At 41.4% G+C, this 21,568-nt stretch overlaps 1 protein-coding gene across 1 annotated transcript; it reads left to right on the top strand.

Annotated features, from left to right (window-relative positions):
• The first annotated feature begins 4,754 nt into the window (after nt 1–4,754).
• On the top strand, nt 4,755–15,120 carry LOC144901700 (uncharacterized). The gene is made up of 4 exons (XM_078796222.1): nt 4,755–4,903; nt 7,241–7,486; nt 14,615–14,674; nt 14,766–15,120. The coding sequence occupies exons 1-4, from the start codon at nt 4,851–4,853 to the stop codon at nt 14,782–14,784; spliced, it is 378 nt and encodes a 125-aa protein (XP_078652348.1). The 5' UTR covers nt 4,755–4,850; the 3' UTR covers nt 14,785–15,120.
• The last annotated feature ends 6,448 nt before the right edge of the window (nt 15,121–21,568 follow it).

Below are 21,568 nucleotides of genomic sequence, written 5' to 3'. Positions count from 1 at the left end.
ATGTCACAATGCTACCTTGTCGTGGACAAGCAACATACGCCCCGTGTGGATGTGATTTACTGTCTGACACGTTTCCATTTGAGTGGAAACAATGTACTTGTCTTTGTGAAAATTACAAAGTGTGCTCATACAATTCAAATGTTTTAAATATGTTTTTTTCCACTGTATGAAAGAAGTAAAATGACAAATGACATTTTTAAAATGGAAAAATATTCCCCAGGTGTCCAAGTATTCAGCATGAAGCTACAATTTTAGTAACTGATCTGATGTCAGGGTGCAAATATTACTTATAATATTATTGTATCATAACTTGTAAGTGTATGGCGTAAAATATTTTTAACTTTTTCCACACCACACATACCTTTATGGACCTTGCTGTGTGCATTGGATCACAGTCATGTGGGAACAAAGAAAAGTATTTATTATTTATTATTTATTATTTATTATTTATTATTTATTATTTATTATTTATTATTTATTATTTATTATTTATTATTTATTATTTATTATTTATTATTTATTATTTATTATTTATTATTTATTATTTATTATTACACGGGAGCCAGGCAACGACATTTCGTTGGCAATTTCACTGCTGTGTTATTGTGCAATGACAATAAAGAAAGTCTATTTCTATGTCTAAAAAACATTCAGATGATACTGAAGGATGTCGCACCATTCATTGATTAACTAATTGATCGGCAAGAGTATCCTGTTTTTCGTCTTTCTCCACTTACAGTTTGTAGGCATCACCAATAGCGACCTAGTTATTACACCACTTAATGTTGCTGTAAAGACCTGCTTGTAGGTTGTGCAGATGATTGACCTCAAAAACGGGCATGGCACACTCACATGCACACACTAAACTTAGCCGAGTCATAGAATGACTCCTTGCCGATTTTTCATGATAACCAACACATTTCATAATGGAAATATGGCTGACTTTGAATACACCCTGAGAAGCACTTGCCCCTGAAAATGTATTTTATGTTTGGAAAAAAGGTGACAGTATCTTGGCAGTGAAAGGAGCGTTAGGATGAATTTCATAACCACAGAGCCACGCTGCCATCTGGATGGGTTCTGTAAAACCCCAAGGCAGCGTGCCATGACTCTTGATTTTTCTTGCCTCCTGTAATTTCTGCGGCAATTAAGTGTTATTTGCATCCTTTTTCTATGCCGCTTATTCTCATTAGGGTTGCGGGGGTGTTATACATAAAAATAATAATTGTGGTAGATTTTTCCCAGAAAATCCTTCATCCTTATATTATTTTTTAAAAGTCAGATCATAATGAGAATGAAGTCCCAACTCTGTGTATTATATGGGATCATTTGAGAGGCATAACCCACAGATGACAAGGAATTCGAAAACTATAACCATATTCAAATATGTGTATATGCATGTAAATATGCTGTGATTTCCGAAGTATATGTGTCGTTAACATAATCAATGTCACTAAAACTGAAACAAGGACAACTATACTATATGCAAAATGAAACACATAATTTAAAGTAAAGACCAGGGTTCAATTCCACCCTCGGCCATCTCTGTGTGGAGTTTGCATGTTCTCCCCGTGCATGCGTGGGTTTTCTCCGGGTACTCCGGTTTCCTCCCACATTCCAAAAACATGCTAGGTTAATTGGCGACTCCAAATTGTCCATCGGTATGAATGTGAGTGTGAATGGTTGTTTGTCTATATGTGCCCTGTGATTGGCTGGCGACCACTCCAGGGTGTACCCCGCCTCCCGCCTGAAGACAGCTGGGATAGGCTCCAGCACCCCCGCGACCCTTGTGAGGAAAAAGCAGTAGAAAATGAATGAATTAATTAATTAATTAATTTTAAGTAAGTTATTTCTCAGGTTTTTTTGTCAACAATTCAGACAATAACAAAAGTGACATGATACGCATTATAATCTGGGTAATACAAGATAAAAAATGGCTTTGATGCAAAATATATGTTGGGTCCTTCATTCTACCTAATGAACATGAGCATTGCAGTTATTCATAGATGGAGAGAAATTGAATATTTAATGTTCCCTTGGAGAAATACAAGATATTTCCAGGATTTCCACCCGTCTTTATGTGGCCCTGCCAGCTGTCAGAATACGTCTGCATGTCTCACCGGTCCTCGCTCATGTCACACAACTATTTTTTTCTGCTCTTTCTCTCAACACCAACACTCCTCCGCCATCGTCTGTGTCACGAGGGCATGAAGGAACTCCACCAGGAGTATGACATGACCGCGGAAGAGTGACAGTTTTTTTATTTGTTTTGCAGTCCAAACACGAATACGTGTTTCTGCCAACACTGGAATTCAATCTCAACCACATTACACGGGCTTGTGTTTTTTCACTGGGCTTTGATATTGAGAAGGCAGCGCTGTGTTTTGACAGCTTACAGACTATGATGGAGGAGGGAAAAAAATGGGGAGGAAAGGGGCAGAGATGGGACCAGAAACGGGGGTTGGGGGATGGGGTGAGTGGGTGTGGTCGAGCTGGAATCCAGGGCTGCTCAATGTCATACGAGGGAGGACCGCTGGGAGAACAATTGGGGGATGGGTTGATGTTAGATGCACAAGTTTATCAGTGTTGGTGAAGACAGTGGAGAGCTGCTGAAAGGATGGAAAAGTGATGCGGACAGAACACGCTCACACACGTATAACGCGTGGTGGGTCAGAAATAAAAACATCCTTTCCTTGCCTCTCTCCAACATGCTCACATTATGTCGGGTAACACAGCAGAATGAATGGATATTTAATGAAACACCCCCACTCATCCGCCACCAAATCTGCTCCCAAGCAACCGAGTCCAACGGAGGAGGAAGAGGGAGAAAAAAAAAAAAAAAGTAGGGCATGTCTGCAGATTTAATGAGGCAAAAAAAGCCTTCTATGACAAGCTTATGTTTTCTACTTCATGCAGCACAGCAGCTCGCTGAAAAAGACACTCCATTCTGTCCCATCAGCCACAGTCTTCTCATATTCTCCTCCACCCCCCCCAAACCATATTTTGGTTGATACATAACAGCATCCACAGCGGTGGAAGCTGCAGGATTGAATGCCATCAACTGCATGTCACGGCAATCACATTTGATCGTTTTTAAAATGTAATCCCATTGAGTAGGCTTAGAGTGCTTTAAATCTCAAGTCCCTTTTCATCTGTTTTTTTCCATTGTGGGGCAAGAAATTCACAATAATAGAATAGTTGAAATGTTTGTCAACATTTTGCCTTGTTCCTGTATGATATTGCGCATAACAAACCGTTGCATTATGCCCTTTTGTACATTGATATAATTGATTGTTTATTTAGCCATCTTGGATCACACATCCCAGATCAAATATTGTGATAATTAGTTTACACCATCGGTGTCCAAAATGCCACCCGGGGGCCATTTGCACCCTGTTTCTTGATTTTTATGAGCCTGCGGCACATTGTAGTAATAAACCTGAACAAAACACTGGCTGTGTGTTGTGGTGCTCATTCTTCTTCTCTCTTCTCTCTCTACAGTTAAGATGGAAGAGGGACAACCAGGCAGCCCTGTTCCTAATCACAGTGACTTGCTACTTAGGCTGCTACCTGTTTCGTCTGCACTCCTGACATCTCTCTCAGCGCTCACTGACATCTTCTACACCATCTGAGTCGGTGTCAATTGTACCTGACCTCTTTATTGTTACCTTTTTTCCTGTTGTGCAGCAACCTGCGGCCTCCGGCACCCTGAGTTCTCATTTTTACTTATCCTTGTTTGAGGGAGTCACCCTTGTGATTAAAGACTGTAAATTGCTCCATCTGCCTCTGCGGTTCACACTGCATGCACCCTAACACTGTAGACGTGAAATAACAAGCTTATAGTCACCTTTAAACTCCTATTACTCTTTGTTTACACCACATTGCACAGACGGCCAGTAGCTAGCAAACTAGTGAGCTAGCGAGCTAAGCAGCTCGCCTCAATTTTCATTAATTCGTTAATTTTATACCACTTAGCCTCACGTGGGTCACAGGTGTGCTGGAGCCTATCCCAGCTGTCTTTGGGCGAGATGCGGGGTACACCCTGGACTGGTCGCCAGCCAATCACAGGGCACATATAGACAAACAACCATTCACACTCACATTCATACCTATGGACAATTTGGAGAACACCCGGAGAAAACCTACGCATGCGCGTGGGAGAACATGCAAACTCCACACAGAGAGGCCCTTGGAGGGGAATCGAACCCGAGACTCTTAGATGTGTGGCCTGCGCGCTAACCACTCGTACACCTTGCAGCCAGGCTCAATTTTAAGACGCTAAAAACGTACCACTTCCACACAAAATTGTTGGAAATGCCACAGCTGATTCATGCCATGATAAGGTAATGTAATGTAATGTAAGGTAATGTCTTGTGTCATATGCCACATAGTGACCAGAATACTAATTGTATCACTTGTATTTCAAAATGTCCTGACTAATAATAGACTACACAGACCACTAAACAGTGATCATTTATTGATTGATTACTTTCTGAAAAAACGTGATATAACGAGGGATGACTGTACATCAATTGCTTTAATTAGCATGTAGTGAAAGCAAATTCAAGCTTTTTATAGATGATAATTAGGCCTGAGGGTAAACCATGAGGCTGAATGATAGTCCTTAAATGGCATTCACAGAAACATCCACCGATGTCTATTTTTATTAAGATACACTCATGTTTATTTCAACTGTTGAGATTCCGGTTGCTAAAATAAGCACACTGTCTTCTTAGTTTGGCTAAATGAGCCTCCCAAGACAAATCATTAAGGGCACGTATGTAAAGACATCCCAGCCAGGGGGCACATATGAGAAGAAGCCTGCACCACTCGTGTGAAGAAGGATCATCATGACAAGCATGTATCCAGAAACAGCCGACTATGTGGCCAACTACATCTTGAGGTGGGTCACTCCTTGTCGGAATATTGAAGATTTCTCCTCACGCTTCCACCCCCACTCACACACACATTCATTATTTCAACAATGCCACCGTGAACTGAAGCAGCTTGGTGGTCGTGGCAGCATGATTCACGTGTTTGTTCAATAGGTGTCAGCGGGACAGACTTTTCCAGCGTGCCGGTCAATTTGTTTGTCTGCATTCTTGGCGCGCTCCAATCACAGTGTGACATTGTCGTTTGTGACCGACCGCACTGGACTGAAAGCAACCAAACAATGCCTTCATTTTATATTTTTGGTACAAAAAAAGCTGCCTTATCTATCCATCTACTGAGGCTGTGTAATTATTTGACTGCATTCGCATTTCCAGATGCTCTTTGAATGAAAACTAAGACATAAACGTTTGTTCTACGCAGAAAAAAAAAGGTCTTGTCAATTAGTGTGTATTTATACTCGGCACTGTCTGATAGCCTGATATTAAAAAGGCATCTCATCAACTATTAAAAGTGGCAGTAATTTTCACAGCGGGTGAGCTGGAGGATGAGGAGACAGATGTAGACTATCTCTGAACAACGGATGCTGTTGGCGATTGCATTTGAATGCTGTCTGATTACTCATGGTGGGAGAGACATGAGACATGCTCTCTCTCTCTTATAATAACATACACACAGAGTTCACTGCAGTCCTACACTCTGCCTGCACTCCGCAGCCACAACAGCAAGAAATAAAAGACAAAAAAGATATTACAAACATTCAAATTTATTACAATTTTGAGTTAAAAGAACTATTATTTTTTAAATAGCTGGAAATTACAATTGAGTGTTATGGCCACTAAAAAAACAGATTTTGAGAATGTAATATTACCTTTTTTTTCGCAATATCCTTTGTGACAGACAGCTATAAAAAAGGGGGGAAACCATGTGACCTTCAGCCTAATATTAAAAGTATTAAAGTAATATTAAGACTTTCATGGCTTTAATTTCGGACCCGCTGTGCGTCCACGTGCTGACAGTCTCAGCGGAGTGGGCGTGCCCAGAGGCGGGCCGTGGAATAAATTAGAACAGATATTTTTGGCGGGAAGCACAAATCATAATAAAGGAAATACAGCTGGAATAGGTGCAGATTCTGGAAGAACTATAAAGCTTTGTGTGCTGGTTATTGTGTGTAGCTGCTCTATAGGAGTTCACAACTCAATACAAAGGGTCGACAGATAAGCATTATACGTCCCCTTTAACAAAAAAATTAATTTCATGGAGAATGATAGTTTTACATGCCAAAAAATAAAAATAATAAAATAATAATAATAATAATAATAATAAAATAATGAATAATAAAATAATGAATAATAAAATAATGAATAATAAAATAATGAATAATGAAATAATAATAACAATAATAATAATAATAATATAGTTAAATAATTATAAATAATGAATGAAATGGATAAATGGACATTGAATACAAACGCAAACCAAACACCGCGTGCTGCCATATTCCACAAACATATTTAATAATAATACTACTACTAATAATAATACATTTTATTTGTATAGCGCTTTTCAAAATACTCAAAGACACTTTACAGAGGAATGGAGTTGAATAAAAGCAAGTAAACCGAGTAAAAGATACATGAAAATACAACATTCATTCGTTAATACACAGTTAGAATATGAGTAATAGTAGTTTCCTTGATCTCTCTTTCCTTTGCCAGTGTGGTGACCCATAATAGTCATCACATCACAATGCTCATTAAAGACCCCTTGTAACCAAGAAGCCTGGCCGTATTATTATTATTATTATTATTATTATTATTATTACTTAGCCTGTATGTGATCACTCTGTCAACAGCATCACATTGCAAGTCTTTCAGCTATTTGCAACATCCTTTTTTACCACCTCTAATTCTCTCTCTCGTAGCACATAGAGGCCAGTTTATTACAGTGTCCAGCACAGTTAACAAGAGATGTGAGGAGCCAACGACACACAAATCACTTATCGCTGGATTGAAATGGTATGGTGACAACACGGCTAATGCTGGCCTGTGTGTATACTTGGTGATTTACTTCAAGCCAAACACACTAAATATAGACAAAGGAAAAGAAGGGAAGTTCATTTTATTCAGCAGGCGAATGAGTCATCTTTTTTTGTTTCTTCTATTTCAACTCAAAACGCAAGCCTTTAAATACCTCTAGCTTTTAATATTCTGACCATTGCCTCGTGAATACGCTTGTGATTGAAAGGGCCACACGGCAAGGAAATTAATACACTGAGTAATGCACTATATTGTGTATTGATTGATTTTCTGTCTCTGCCACCTCCACATATGCCCTCCTCCCCATGAAGGAAGCCCCGCCTGAGCTTGTACGAGCCTCTGTATATAAGGCGGTACTGGAGGCCCGAGTTACCAAAGTTCTCCACTCCACACCAGGGGAAGGGCGGTTACTGGTGGAGTCCCCAGAGGTACCAGAATGTTGGAACAACATGGAGGGATACACACAGGCGGCGGGTCGTCTTTCCTGGGAACACCGGCTTCTCCGATGTGCCGTCAAGTTTGAGTGCAGGCTACTGCCACCTCCGCCCTCATCTGATGTGAGTGTATGGATGCACGGCATGAACAAAAGTATTGAGACACATCTCTCAAGATACATTAGGACTAGTTTGAAGTCACTGAGTGTAGTGGTTCACTTATCTGACCTCTATGCAGGACACGGACATGTGGTCAGGGGAGGCAGGAAATAATGTAAATCCAATCAATATGCTCCAGACAGGCTGCACAGCGGACGAGTGGTTAGCACGCAGGCCTCAGAGTTCAATTCCACCCTCGAGTTTGCATGCGTGGGTTTTCTCCGGAGACTTCCTCCCACATTCCAAAAACATGCTAGGTTAATTGGCGACTCCAAATTGTCCATAGGTATGAATGTGAGTGTGAATGGTTGTTTGTCTATATGTGCCCTGTGATTGGCTGGAGACCAGTCCAGGGTGTACCCCGCCTCTCGCCCGAAGACAGCTGGGATAGGCTCCAGCACCCCCGTGACCATCGTGAGGATAAACGGTAAAAAATGAATGAATGCTCCAGACACCCCAAAATATATATAATTACAGTTTTACATGCAGAAACAATGTGAAACAATAGAAAATGACAAATGATTGGAAACTGTTGTTGACGCAGACCCTTAATACACCCTGACAATATCAAATTGTACAATAGTATTGTAGTAGTTCCATTTAGTTGCCGGTGCGATTTAATGGTAATGGTAATGGCTTTATTTCATTTGAACATGCATCAGATTACAATTGAATGCATCACATAATCAGTTCACAGTTCCACATGTCCAAAAGGAGTAGGAAGAAGCAAAGCTTATTAAATCCTACCCCTCCATCTGGTACTTTTACAATCAGTAACTGTACATTTGCTCACTTCCTGCTTTCCATAATACAGTTTAAGGTTGTTGTTTTTTTTTAAATAATGCACCTCGTCCCAAGTACGAGGTGATATGACCATACAATGACATAATGGGTACCATAGTAAACAAAATGGCCGCAGTGCTCTATCGCAGAAGTAGATGCGAACGTCAATGACACATACACAAGAAAGGACAGGTGACGGTTCACAGACATATGACGAGAAATAAATCCAACACCTAGCATTTTGTGAGTTCTGATTTTTTTTATTCTCATCTGTAGCTTGGTAATGGTTCCATCTCTTTGCAGTTTATGCAGTGCAGCGAGGCGCATCAGCCGCGTAACATTAAACAGCCTGAAACAGCTGTGTAAAAATGGGCTACTGTTGCACAAAAATGGTAATGGCTCTACTCCAGTTCTCTCTATGGAGCTGGTTGCTGAGCGATGGGATGTCACTCTGGTGTAATGGAGCTGCAAGCAGTGGCATACTCCATTGGACCTATATTTCAATCTACTACAATGGGATATTTGATACTTGTGCCAGGAATATAATGAGACTAAGACAATGCACTTAACCTTAAGTGGGCCTATGAGATTTTATTGAATGAGAAGTGTTAGCTTTAAGGTAAACAAATGTGTAAAGGTGTTATTTCATGTCTACAGGGCTCTAATAATGGTAAAAATCATATAAAGAAAGTCATAAACCGGTTTTCTATGCTGTAACTATGGAAACATATCAATTATTGACCCGCGTATTGCAGAAGTCTGGAACCAATTAACCGTGATAAATGAGGGAAGACAAAATAAAACAAACCGTAGACTAGAGTATTTCATGTCTAGAGGACTCTGATAATGTTAAAAACTGTATTTACCAATGAGAAAAAAATACCCAGGGGCAGACAGACAATTGATTGCCTAAACAACGACAGAAAAAAGTTTTAAAAGGCTACACAGGAAAACCAATAATTCAGAATAATAAAGACATTACTATAAAAAAAGAGTATAAAAATGAAGGTTATAAATATGTGCCTTTGTGCTCACAAATCCTGCTTCTAATGATACTGAACTTGATCATCTCTATGTACAAGCCCGCCCCCCTTCCCGTGAGCAAGTGGTTAAGTATAAATTATGGAAGCAGCCTTTGATAGTAATGGACTATTTGTGGGATCGATCCATCTTTCTCCACTTTATGTGCCTTTATATCGCTCGCATATGTGAGTTATTGTACATCCCCACAAGCACCTCGTGTCCCACCTCGTCTTTGCACTGATGACATGCCAATTTTTGTTATCCACCAGTAAAACAACTATTCCCAATGCTCCCATTACTAGCACACCATATATTAGCTACCTTACATCCCCCCCTCGGAAGCCAATAGCCCCAAGGAGGCTGATACACTCGGTGCGTGAATGTGCAGAGTAATGGTCTCTTTGCCCCAAGAGCATCCTGTTGTCATGAAAGCCGAGAATGGCCGTGACTATTCTGTTGCGCTGATCAGTTCTCTTTAATAGTTCTGTCGATTTAGGCAATTGATATGAATGAGAAGGAGTGATAAAAGAAATGGAATGTTACAAAAAAATTAATACAAATGAGGGCACACAAAGAGACATTTATCTGTGGAGGATGGCGATGGATAGAATTACAATAAAAAAACATGTGATCAAATGGATGGGTGGATGGATAGATAAAATAAAAAGGATACCAAGGGGCCCCAAAAGTGGGGGAAAAATACTGAACCCTCCTAAAAGAAGACAGGGAATGGATCCAACTAGACGTGCAAAGAGAAAAGCCAGGGGGCTAATGGGCTCGTGGCTAATCAATCCTGAGTGATGGCCACTTTAGAGTGGGCATGGCTGACAGATGGACGCCATCCCTCTGCTTTAACACTCCCCTGACTCCCTGGCTCCTAACTCCCATCAGCAGGCACCCCAATGATGGTCCCGCCCCCCCCAGAGGGCATCCAACATCAAGCACATTCAACACACATATGGAGACAAACTCAACACAGCCCACATTTGGCAGAACGATCCATTTGTCATGTGAGAAACGACCATATCTGGTGTCCATACTGTTATTCCCAACATGGATGAGTTACAACGAATCCAGCATCGGTTGTAGATTGATTCTCCATGAGGATTGATTGGACTAAATGAGCACTGGGATCGATTTCCGGTGCCAGGAAGGGTGATGGTGAGTGAGTTACTACTCGGACAGCCACATGGTTGGGTCTCTTGGAGACTTTTCCTTAGAAAAAGAGTGAAAATGTTCTCTTCATAGAAGATCATAAATCAAGAGATTTGCCACAGTAGCAAAAAAAAAAAAAACACACTTTTTCCACATCACTGTACAAACCAGGATGGAGGTTGAGTGCTGGATAATGATTGGGGGAAAAAAAAGAAATAGGAAAATATTTGCCTTTTAAGGCATCTTAGGAAACTGAAGTTCTTTTTTTCCTGGAGACTCTGGAAGATTTTTGATCATTTGAAAACCACTTAGAAATACAACTAAGATAGGATTAATTCTACTTCTTATGCAACATCACAAGACATGTCTTGAGAGGTTTTTTATGATGCTTGTAACCAAGCCGGAATTTAAACAGGGCTAAGAAAAAAAAAAAGCACTGTTGTAAATTGTTCTCTACCGGCCTGTTAAAAAAGATTAAATGGAGGAGAGTTCAATTCAGTGGCAGGCTGCTTGGATAAAAGGGGGCCCGGAATGGAGCGGCTGCTATCAGCTCTTTGTGGACAGCGGGAGGGATGACAACGACAACAAGGCTGAGGCTTGATCATTTGGCAGAGTGGCTTCTTTGCCTTGCAGTATCAGCAGTGAAGCCGCCACTGTTTGCAGTTCCATAAGGCTGCACGACAGCTGCAAGACTATTGCAAGTGTGTTTTGCTCCTGGATTGCAGTATGCGCATCTGTGCACACATGCAAGTGTCACTCTTATGGGGCCTTTTTGAACATGAAATCATCAACGCTTCATACAATCCAGCATTGTCTGTCCTACCCTGTGCCAGTCTTCCTTCCCCTTGGTGTTTTCCTGCCCCAGCTGTCGTGTCAACAGTCAGTCCCCGTCAGTGTGCAACACAATTCCTCCCCTAGACTTTACTTGAGCTTAGATCCATCATTTCCCGCGCTGAGGAAAAAAAAGGGTCAAAGCACAAGGCACAGATGGCAGAATGTTGACGGAGTTTTGAAGAAACTCAACTCTGCTGGAGAAAAGGGGGGAAGGTCGGTGGAGTGCTGCAAGGTCGAAAAGGCAGAGAAGGAAAAAAAGAAATAGATCTGGCTTGAAATGAGGGGGGGAAAAGTGAGCTGGAGACAGGCCGTTTGTTTCCATAGCCTAGCACACACACCTGGAACAACTCCACTAATATCACGCCAGAAAGTGTCTTGCTGTAAAATATATGTCCATTCAAATATAGTAATACATTTCACAGTTGTATTTTGTAAGTGTTGAATTTGCTATGATTTATGTCTGAAGAAGCTTATGTGCTCATCTATAGCCTGAGAAAATAGGCCCCCTGAACCTCTGACGTTACAAAAAGTCAAGTCTGGCTTCTTTGGTGCTGGGAGAAAATCACCTGCTGGGTTTCAGAATTGGATAGCACAGCTCTAACATTGTTATCCCACCTCACATCACAGAAGCTGACATTGCCTGTAATTAAATCCTTGCTAATTAGGTTTGGTGACAAGGGGTGTAAAAAAAAAGACTATTTAATTATTTGGTTGAGTTGGAAATAAGAGATCATTTAGTGTGGATAGTCACAAGCCTTGTATAAAATATTGCAAAGATAACACCTTATTTGCCTATGTGAATGAGAAAAAATATTAGAAACAGTAGCATGTAGTTCAGTAGTACACATAAAAAATTATGAATTCACACTCAAAATGAATATTTAAATTTTTTTTTAAACTAATAACACTAATAATGGGCGGCACGGCGGTCGAGTGGTTAGTGCGCAGACCTCACAGCTAGGAGACCAGGGTTCAATTCCACCCTCGGCCATCTCTGTGTGGAGTTTGCATGTTCTCCCCGTGCATGCGTGGGTTTTCTCCGGGTACTCCGGTTTCCTCCCACATTCCAAAAACATGCTAGGTTAATTAGCGACTCCAAATTGTCCATAGGTATGAATGTGAGTGTGAATGGTTGTTTGTCTATATGTGCCCTGTGATTGGCTGGCGACCAGTCCCCGAGCCTTGTGAGATAAAAGGGGTAGAAAATGAATGAATGAATGAATGAATGAACACTAATAATTTTGGCACTGTCCATAACTTTGTGTATATTGATTGTATAATATGGATTTGATTGTACATGTGCAGAAATGAGGCATTTTTACAATGAAGAAAAATGGTTGTTAATAAAGCGCCTACATGTTTGTGTTTGCTTTGGGTGACATAGAAACTGCACTCTTCCCCTATGTTAAGAAAAACAAAACAAATTCCAAGATCTGCATTCCGGATGTGAATCATCCTGAAAATCAAATCAAGTCTTCCTTGGCCTGAAGCCCAGCTCTTCATAAAATTCCATCAAAATACCGACATGACTTGTTTGTTTATAGCCTGGCAGTCTGCTTTCACTTTCAGCATGTATGTCTAAACATCTTTTCCTCAGTGATGCTGATTGTCCTTTATTATCAGTCATATTTTAAACATCAGTTTGAAAGACTAGAAATTTGTAAGATTACAAAATTTATCAGCCCCTTTATTGGCGTCCTGCTCCTCCTCTTGGGAATTCAAATCGCAAAAGTCATCTTTTTCAGCGTCACAATGGAACAGCCTCATAATTCCTTCATCACACACTTTGTCAGTCTCCCTCTTTGTCTCAATGCAAATTAGCCATTTAGCTTGATCTGTCCTCTTCATCACAGTATTCTTACAACCTTTCAGAACCCGATGTTGATAGTGGACGGCTGGCAGTCCGAGCAGACCCAACAGAAACTGTATCCATTTTACTTACTTGACATTATGTCATTATCTTACACTTCACGTGACCACGTCACTACTTCCTGAAGCTACACTCTAAGCAAAGCGTGGGAAGAAGGTAGCAGCATATACACCGGAAATTGTAGTACATTATTTTCTATGGGGGCCACATGGTGGTCGAGTGGTTAGCATGTAGGCCACACAGTCAGGAGATCGGGAAGACCTAGGTTCGATTCTCTGCTTGGCATTTCTGTGTGGAGTTTTTATGCTCCAAAAACATACATGCTAGGTTAAATGCAGACTCCAAATTGTCCATTGGTATGAATGTGAGTGTGAATGGTTGTTTGTCTATATGTGCCCTGTGATTGGCTGGCGATCCTAATGAGGATAAGGGGCATAGAAAAGTCTTAGTTGCTTCATTTTCATTTGTTTCGGTATCCGTCTGACCTTTTGGAGGGAATTATTGACACGGTTATACTTTCTTTGACACATAGTACTGCTTTTAAGTTACCTACAGTACCACCCCAAACCAAAGCAAAGTAGAGACCAAAGCAGATTGGACTCCTTAACCTCAGTCAAACTCACCAAAACAGTCACATAGATGGAAAATGTCATATTTTTTTAAATGTTGGTATACAAATATATATTAGTACAAACTGGTGAAGAAATACGGATTTACTATGGTGAATTGAGTTGTGAATAGTAATATTTTTCACGCTTCTTCCAAACCAGAGGCATTTTGAGTCAAAGAGAACAAATGTGAGCCATTGCAGACACGCCAAATAAAGAGAGCATCGTTTTAATTTGTCCTCTTTAGTCTCCTTCATGCTCAGACTAAACAAATGATTTAGCCTCCAAGACACACACGTTACTCACTAAGGACTAAAAATCAGATAAGTGCTTATGCCTGACAAACACTCCTTTGGTTGCCCACGTGCTTTGTGTGGTGCGTCCAGTGAAAGGCGATGCGGGTCAGCAGAAGGCAGCGGGCTGAACAGGTGACAGCACACACCCCATCCCTCCCCGTCCCGAGACCGCTCGCCAGGCTCAGTTTACTGTAGAAAGTCACACAGCAGATGGTGCCCCAAGGAAGTGAATTAGCTCCGAGAAGCCACACGTGCCAGATGGGGTTAGAAGAGGAGACAAAAGAAACTGAGAGAGAAACACAATGACACAAAGGTGTAGAGGGTGTGTATATATCGACGAGGGGGGGGGGGGTGTAGGAGTCTTTATATGGGCACATTTACTTATTTGTGTGTTTGTGTCTTTGTTAAACCAAGTTCATGGCCTTTCATTTCAGGCCGTATCACGGAATGCAATAACAACAAATGGTGTATTGTGCATGTGGTGAAAAGCGGCTGAAACTTGTTGTCCTCTGTTTTAAAACAGATGGAGGCATCGCTGGCAAAAACTCAGAGAGATGGTGCCCCGAGTTCTGAAAGGCAGAGAGTAAGCCTACTTCATCCTTCCTTGCTATAACAACTGCTGTTATACTCCACATCCTGTTAATAAAGGATATTTTTCCTCTTTTTTTTTCCAGTAATGTTTTTATCCTGTGAGGTTTCTCAGCTCTGACACTTGATATGTGCACATTGTGCAAAGGTGAGAACTTACTCTTTCGAAAACATAATGACAGCTGCAATTTGTGTTGGGGCGAGAGGAAAACAGCCATGTTTTGGTCAAGGTAATCTCACTGTGTCACTGGTTCAGGAATGGGCTGTGGAATGTTAATAGTAGAAAGAGGGGGGGGGGGCAACATGATTTAAATGCCACACAGATGTGCGGCCAATGATGCAATCTTGCAAGAGAATTAGCACAAGCACTTATAGATATGCAGGAAGATTTTGAAATGTATGTGTTGAATGAGGCTGTAATTGGAAATGCCTGAATAAAGTTGTGTTGTAACCTTACACTGAAAATGTTGCACACTCTATCTTGTTTTTCAATCCCCCCGCCCCATCCAACCACACCCCCTTCACGGCCCATCTGGCTGTGATTATTGGCCATGGCCTAATCCACCACTGTGTCCCTTCTGAAACAATAGGGAGTGCCAGCAGCCCTCTGTTGTCTCTTTTTCGTTCTTTTTCCACTCTTTTATTTCCCTCAGTTGCACTCTTTCATCCGACCTCTCTTTCAGTTTGTCTCTTTTTTTAACTAGTCTTTCCCTCTTCCTCTTCATCCAACCGTTACCGCATTCGTCACCAGTGGAGCGATGAGCGCCTGTGTGGCTCTATGCCAATGCTGACAGCTGGCAGGGAGGACAAGAGAGGAAAATAAACAGTCGAGGAGAGAGGGCAAAGTGAACGAGATGTAGAGGAGGGAGGGAGAGCATTCTGTAAATATCAGAATGAGGTAAAATTCCGATATCCCATTTTGGACTGCACAAAATGTTGCAAAAAAACCCAACAACAGTGAATAGTGGTTAGGGCACAGATAGGAGACCTGGGTTCGATTCCCCTCTTGGGCATCTCTGTGTGGAGTTTACATGTTGCATGTGTGGGTTTTCTCCGGGTACTCCGGTTTCCTCCCACATTCCAAAAACATGCTAGGTTAATTGGTGACTCCAAATTGTCCATAGGTATGAATGTGAGTGTGAATGGTTGTTTGTCTATATGTGCCCTGTGATTGGCTGGCGGCCAGGGTGTACCCCGCCTCTCGGACGAAGACAGTATTCCAGCATTAACATATCAATGGTAACACTAACCCCCCAATGTCTTCATGATTTCTCCCACAATGTATTCATTATCCTTCATAAAAATATTATGCTAGCTAATAAACAAACGGTCCACCGTTTTTTTTTCAACTTTTCGTAGCAGATAGAACACAAATAGAAAAGCAACACAATGCAACACACACACAAAAGCCACATTTTTTCCTCAAAATGTGAACACTTCTCCTTTGTCATGATATTATTTTCTCCGGTTTCCTCCCACATTCCAAAAACATGCTAGGTTAATTGGCCACTCCAAATTGTCCATAGGTATGAATGTGAGTGTGAATGGTTGTTTGTCTATATGTGTCCTGTGATTGGCTGGCGACAGCTGGGATAGGCTCCAGCGCCCCCTGCGACCCTTGTGAGGATAAGCGGTAGAAAATGAATGAATGAATGTTTTCGCTGCCTGTTTTTGAATGTTTGGGTTTTTACTCCCCAAATGTATCAGTGCCTTGGAAGAGTCCATCATTCACTTTAATGGAAGTGTGTTTGTTTACCACAAAGAGTGAATAATTACCTGGTGGAATTTTTGTTGTCGTTCAACAGACTGTGGAATGTACCTTAACACTACAAGTCTGCTTCTCATCACAAAACAAGAGGACAGACTTTTTGGGTAGAGTCTGGTGGCTCCATGTATTCCGGGATTCACTGCTTTACTTGACAGACTGCTGAAAGACAGACTGCAGGCCAATACCATGCTGGGGGTGGGGGTCTCACGATCTCATCAATCGTGAAAATTAAGAAAATGTTCTAGATGATGATGATACATGATGATGACTCTTGGTGGTGCTTGAACAGTGCCAGATTAGTAAATGGTCCACTCACACTATTCCCGTGTTAGTACTTAATCCTACATGCAACGTCAGTGAAACATACAGTCACAGTTTTTGTAAATATGTACTGTGTGTTTATTTGTCAGAATAATATTATTCCAGGGTTCATATATACATTCTGATATACGAGAGGTCCCGTGGAAAAACATTTTGCAGGCTGGAATCCCAAGAATCACAAGGGTCCTCACTTGGACTAAAGGCAAAGTGGGCTGAAGAGGAGATTTAGAGGGGATGGAAAAGAAAAAGTAACATTCCAACAGCAATGAACATGTGGCACTTTTGAACCGTGCAAAGATATAGAAAATAAATGTGCTTCTGGTAGGATATTTATTTAAAAAGTGGGAAATGGGTCAGAAAAGAGACACACTAAAGACTATTTACACTCTGCAGAAAGGCTAAAACTCTCTCTCACACTTGGGATGAGCTGGTTGAATAAAGTCTGATTAAAGAGGGAGGGGGTTGGAATGTGAGAGAGAGCAAAGAGGAGCTTTTTTTTTTTTTATCCAAAGAATGTATGTCAGTGGGCTGCACTATCTGCCTGGCCCACATCTGAGTTTCTCAGCCTTCGCCAGCAATTCAAAGCACTTAAGTACTGTAGTCTCCTGCCAAAGCAGCCAATTCATATTCTAAGCGTGTACTCGGCACTCACACGGCACACAGTGCACTCTCCCATTGACTGGCTAATGAACAGCATCAAGAAGTCTATATGGCCAATGTATTCACTCCATGAAAGCCACAGAATGCAACAGCTATTTCAGTAAATACCAACTTGAAGCTCCAAACAAACGTCAATGACACAAACACTTAACATGTCTTAAACACAGAGACACAAACAACATTTGGCATGTGTTAATATTAAGTCTTGAAAAGAAGATTCTTGGAATATTTTAGCTTGGAAAGTGCTGTTTGCTTACATTAATGGCCTGTAACATGACAAAAACAAAATTATCTCAGTAATATTATAATATTGCTGGTTTCCAACCACGTCATTTAATGGCAGATGGCGTAAAAAGAAGTCGGGCCACACACAAACTCAGTATCTTTGTACAATGATTGGTAGATTTAAGCAAACAGTAAATGTCGTTAAAACTATTGCTAGAGTGTAGCATAAGACAATTCATTCATTCATTTTCTACCACTTATCGCGGGGGTGCTAGAGCCTATCCTAGCTGTCTTCGGGCGAGAGGCGGGGTACACCCTGGATTGGTCGCCAGCCAATCACAGGGCAAATATAGACAAACAACCATTCACACTCACATTCATACCTATGGACAATTTTGGAGTCGCCAATTAATTTTGCATGTTTTTGGAATGTGGGAGGAAACCGGAGTACCCGGAGAAAACCCACGCACGCATGGGGAGAACATGCAAACGCCACACAGAGATGGCCGAGGGTGGAATTGAACCCTGGTCTCCTAGCTGTGAGGTCTGCGCACTAACCACACGACCGCCGTGCAGCCTGCATAAGACAATAGTTTCGATAAAATGAATTTCCATACATCCATTCTCTATACCACTTGTCCTCACAAGTCACTGGAGCCTATCCCAGCTGACTTTGGGCTGGAGGCGGGGTACACCCTGGACTGGTCGCCAGCCAATCACAGGGCACATATAGACAAACAACCATTCACACTCACATTCATACCTATGGACAATTTTGGAGTCGCCAATTAATTTTGCATGTTTTTGGAATGTGGGAGGAAACCGGAGTACCTGGAGAAAACCCACGCACGCATGGGGAGAACATGCAAACGCCACACAGAGATGGCCGAGGGTGGAATTGAACCCTGGTCTCCTAGCTGTGAGGTCTGCGCACTAACCACACAACCACCGTGCAGCCCTCATAAGACAATAGTTTAGATAAAATGAATGTCCATACATCCATTCTTTACACCATCTTTCCTCACTAAAGGCACTGGTATGCTGGAGCCTATGCCAGCTGACGTTGGGCCGGAGGCGGGGTTAACCCTGGACTGGTCGCCCATTAATACATAATGAATGTAGCAGAGGATAATAATGATTCTAAAATGTCCATCTGCATTCTTACACCAAATCAGCCTGCATTAGATGTTCTTGAATGTGTCCTGTTTGGTGTCAGCTTCATAGCCAAGCCTGGTGCTACTTCATCATGAAGCTAAATGGCTAATTTGCCTCAAGATAAAAGTGACACTGAGAGCGACAACGAAACAAAAAGAGAGCGAGAGACTGACAAAGTGTGTGACGAAGGAAATATGAGGCGATTCAATTGTGACGCTGAAGAAAACGTCGTCCACAAGATGCAAAAAAAATTTTCCCAGCAGCTGAGAATGACAGCAAGTGTAGCAGAAAATGTCAGAAGGAAGTCTTATCTGCCCGGGCTTGCCCTTCACACGGCCTGTGGTCTTGAGTAATGAATAGGCCTATGTGTGTGTATGTGTGTGTCAGCATGTACAGTACGCAACTACATGGGAGTATGCATGAATAACATGTGCCCGGGGGGGTGATGGTAAGTTACAAGGTATGTAAGGAAGTTTCTTGTCAGTGTGAAGAAATATAGCAGTCGAAGACGTTAACAGCCCGACCTTTATTGGGAGGTATGCGAAATCTCAAATAATACTGTAGTTTTAGGTCTTGGAATATTTTGCTGATATTTTGAGTCATTCCTTCTAATCTAGGATAAAAGTGATTCCTAGTATTAGTATTACAAGTATTAGCTGTGGGTTTATATATACATTTATCTGATCCCTCAATGCAGTGTTTTGGGGTCAACATGGTGCTATGGTTTCACTGGATATTAAAAAGTATATGTTTCGTGATAATTGTTAAAGTGAGTAACGCTCCCAACAAGGCCGTGACAATCACTGTCTCTGCGGTCTTATCCATTATTTTCAGGGTCACTGTCTTCTCTGTCCACTTAACCTAGCCCTTTCTGACCCGGCCGGCCCAGGAGGCTCATCCTGTTTCCTCCAGTTTCCTCTTCCCCACAGGCAGGAAATGGCTGGAGTCTACGGATACACACACACACACACACACACAGGGGAGCCAGCAGGAAGTGATCTCACTGCAGCACCTGCAACCAGGAAATAGATCAGACCCAGCAGGGAGGTGGAGGAACAAATTGTGTGTGTGTGTGTCTCTCGCTCACACACAAATACACACCAATATATATTATGCACACAAACAAGCACAGAAGCCACAAATACTCTGTGACTTCCTTTACAGCTGTTGGCAGAGACACAACAGCAAAGGAAACAGAATGTGAGATACTGAGGTATACAAGACTGAGGGATCAAAAGTATCCATATTTTGATTTTAGAATCTATTTTAGAGCATAAAGAGCTGGTATGGGAAGTATGAATATTTCAGTATTGATCCATACATCACTATTATGCATACAAACCTATAGTAGATCAGGGTTTTTATTTATACGTGTTGTTCAAAAATGAGAATAAAAGTAAAAAGCAGTATATTGACAGTTACTATGGTACCCATTATGTCATTGTTTGGTCATATCACCTCATACTTCGGTATGAGGTGCATTATTAAAAAAAACAAAAATAAACCTTAAACTGTATTATGGAAAGCAGGAAGTGAACAAATGTAATAGTTACTGATTGTAAAAGGACCAGATGGAGGGGTAGGATTTAATAAGCTTTGCTTCTTCCTACTCCTTTTGGACATGTGGAACTGTGAACTGATTATGCGATGCATTCAATTGTCGTCTGATGCATGTTCAAATGAAATAAAACCATTACCATTACCAGTAAGGTACTTGCAATAATGATCATTTTATCCACATATCATATATCTTTACATTCATGCAAAGCCTCAACTTGTGCAACTTTCCGATAAATATGAGTCAACCAGTAGTTCACCTTGTTTGTTTACATCAAAGTAAGCCAACATTAAGACTTCTGTTCCTGGTATTTTCCAGTATAATATTGTAGAAGGAGTAGTGCAAGGTTGGCTTTTCTTATAACTGGACTTAAAAAAAAAAAAGAACCACCAAACCAATCATCTTGTCTACATTTCGCAAGGAAATCCCTCCTCACTAAAGAGCTATAGCTTACTTACATGGGATGATGGAGGACGATCCCAATCCTATTTTTTTTTATCCCTCACCACCACTACAAAAAGCCACCCACAATTTAACCCAACCTTCATTTGACCTCTGACCCGTCCATATCCCGTCAAGAGGTGTACACATCCATGCGTGATGCTGCCTGAGCTTCATCTGCCTGGCTTCCTGGCTACGCTCTGTGCGTGTGTATGTTTATGTGTGCAAGATTTATGAATGAAACAGCGGGCCAAGTTGGCAGGGTTTCCTGACTGGGCTGGCGTGTGTGTGTGTGTGTGTGTGTGTGTGTGTGTCGATGGAACTTCCTGTCAAAAGACGTGCGATTTCCTGTGCTCTCACAGCTGCTAGGTTAAGCACCCGAGGGAAACACCCTTTTGCTACAGGGAGTGTTTAGACAAAAACCTTATGAGCTAAGTATCCCCCGCGTACTGCACCATATGATTTTGATTAACAGTAAAATGTTTTCAAGGAAAATATCAGCACTTTGAGGGGGAGGGAAACATTAGGATTTAAACATCCAGTGTTATTCTTCACAAATGTTTTGGTTTTATACAATTTATTTAAAGGCCGGAGGCACGTGGGTAGCAGAATTTGGACAATGTGAGCATCATCAGTCTACAGAGCATGTCAGGAATGTAAAGAAAGATGGGAAGGGAGGACTACAAGGATGAATACACAACCACATCCTCCACATAACTGATAAGGACGGTGTTTTTGGTGAATCGTTTACTTGTTTTTTT

The sequence above is a fragment of the Doryrhamphus excisus genome, linkage group LG14 (assembly GCF_037039965.1).
Source record: "Doryrhamphus excisus strain RoL-2023G ecotype Guam linkage group LG14, RoL_Dexc_Guam_v1.1, whole genome shotgun sequence".
Classification (NCBI taxonomy): domain Eukaryota; kingdom Metazoa; phylum Chordata; class Actinopteri; order Syngnathiformes; family Syngnathidae; genus Doryrhamphus; species Doryrhamphus excisus.
The sequence above is the reverse complement of the archived record's forward strand: the minus strand, read 5'-3'. Positions and strand labels throughout refer to the sequence as shown.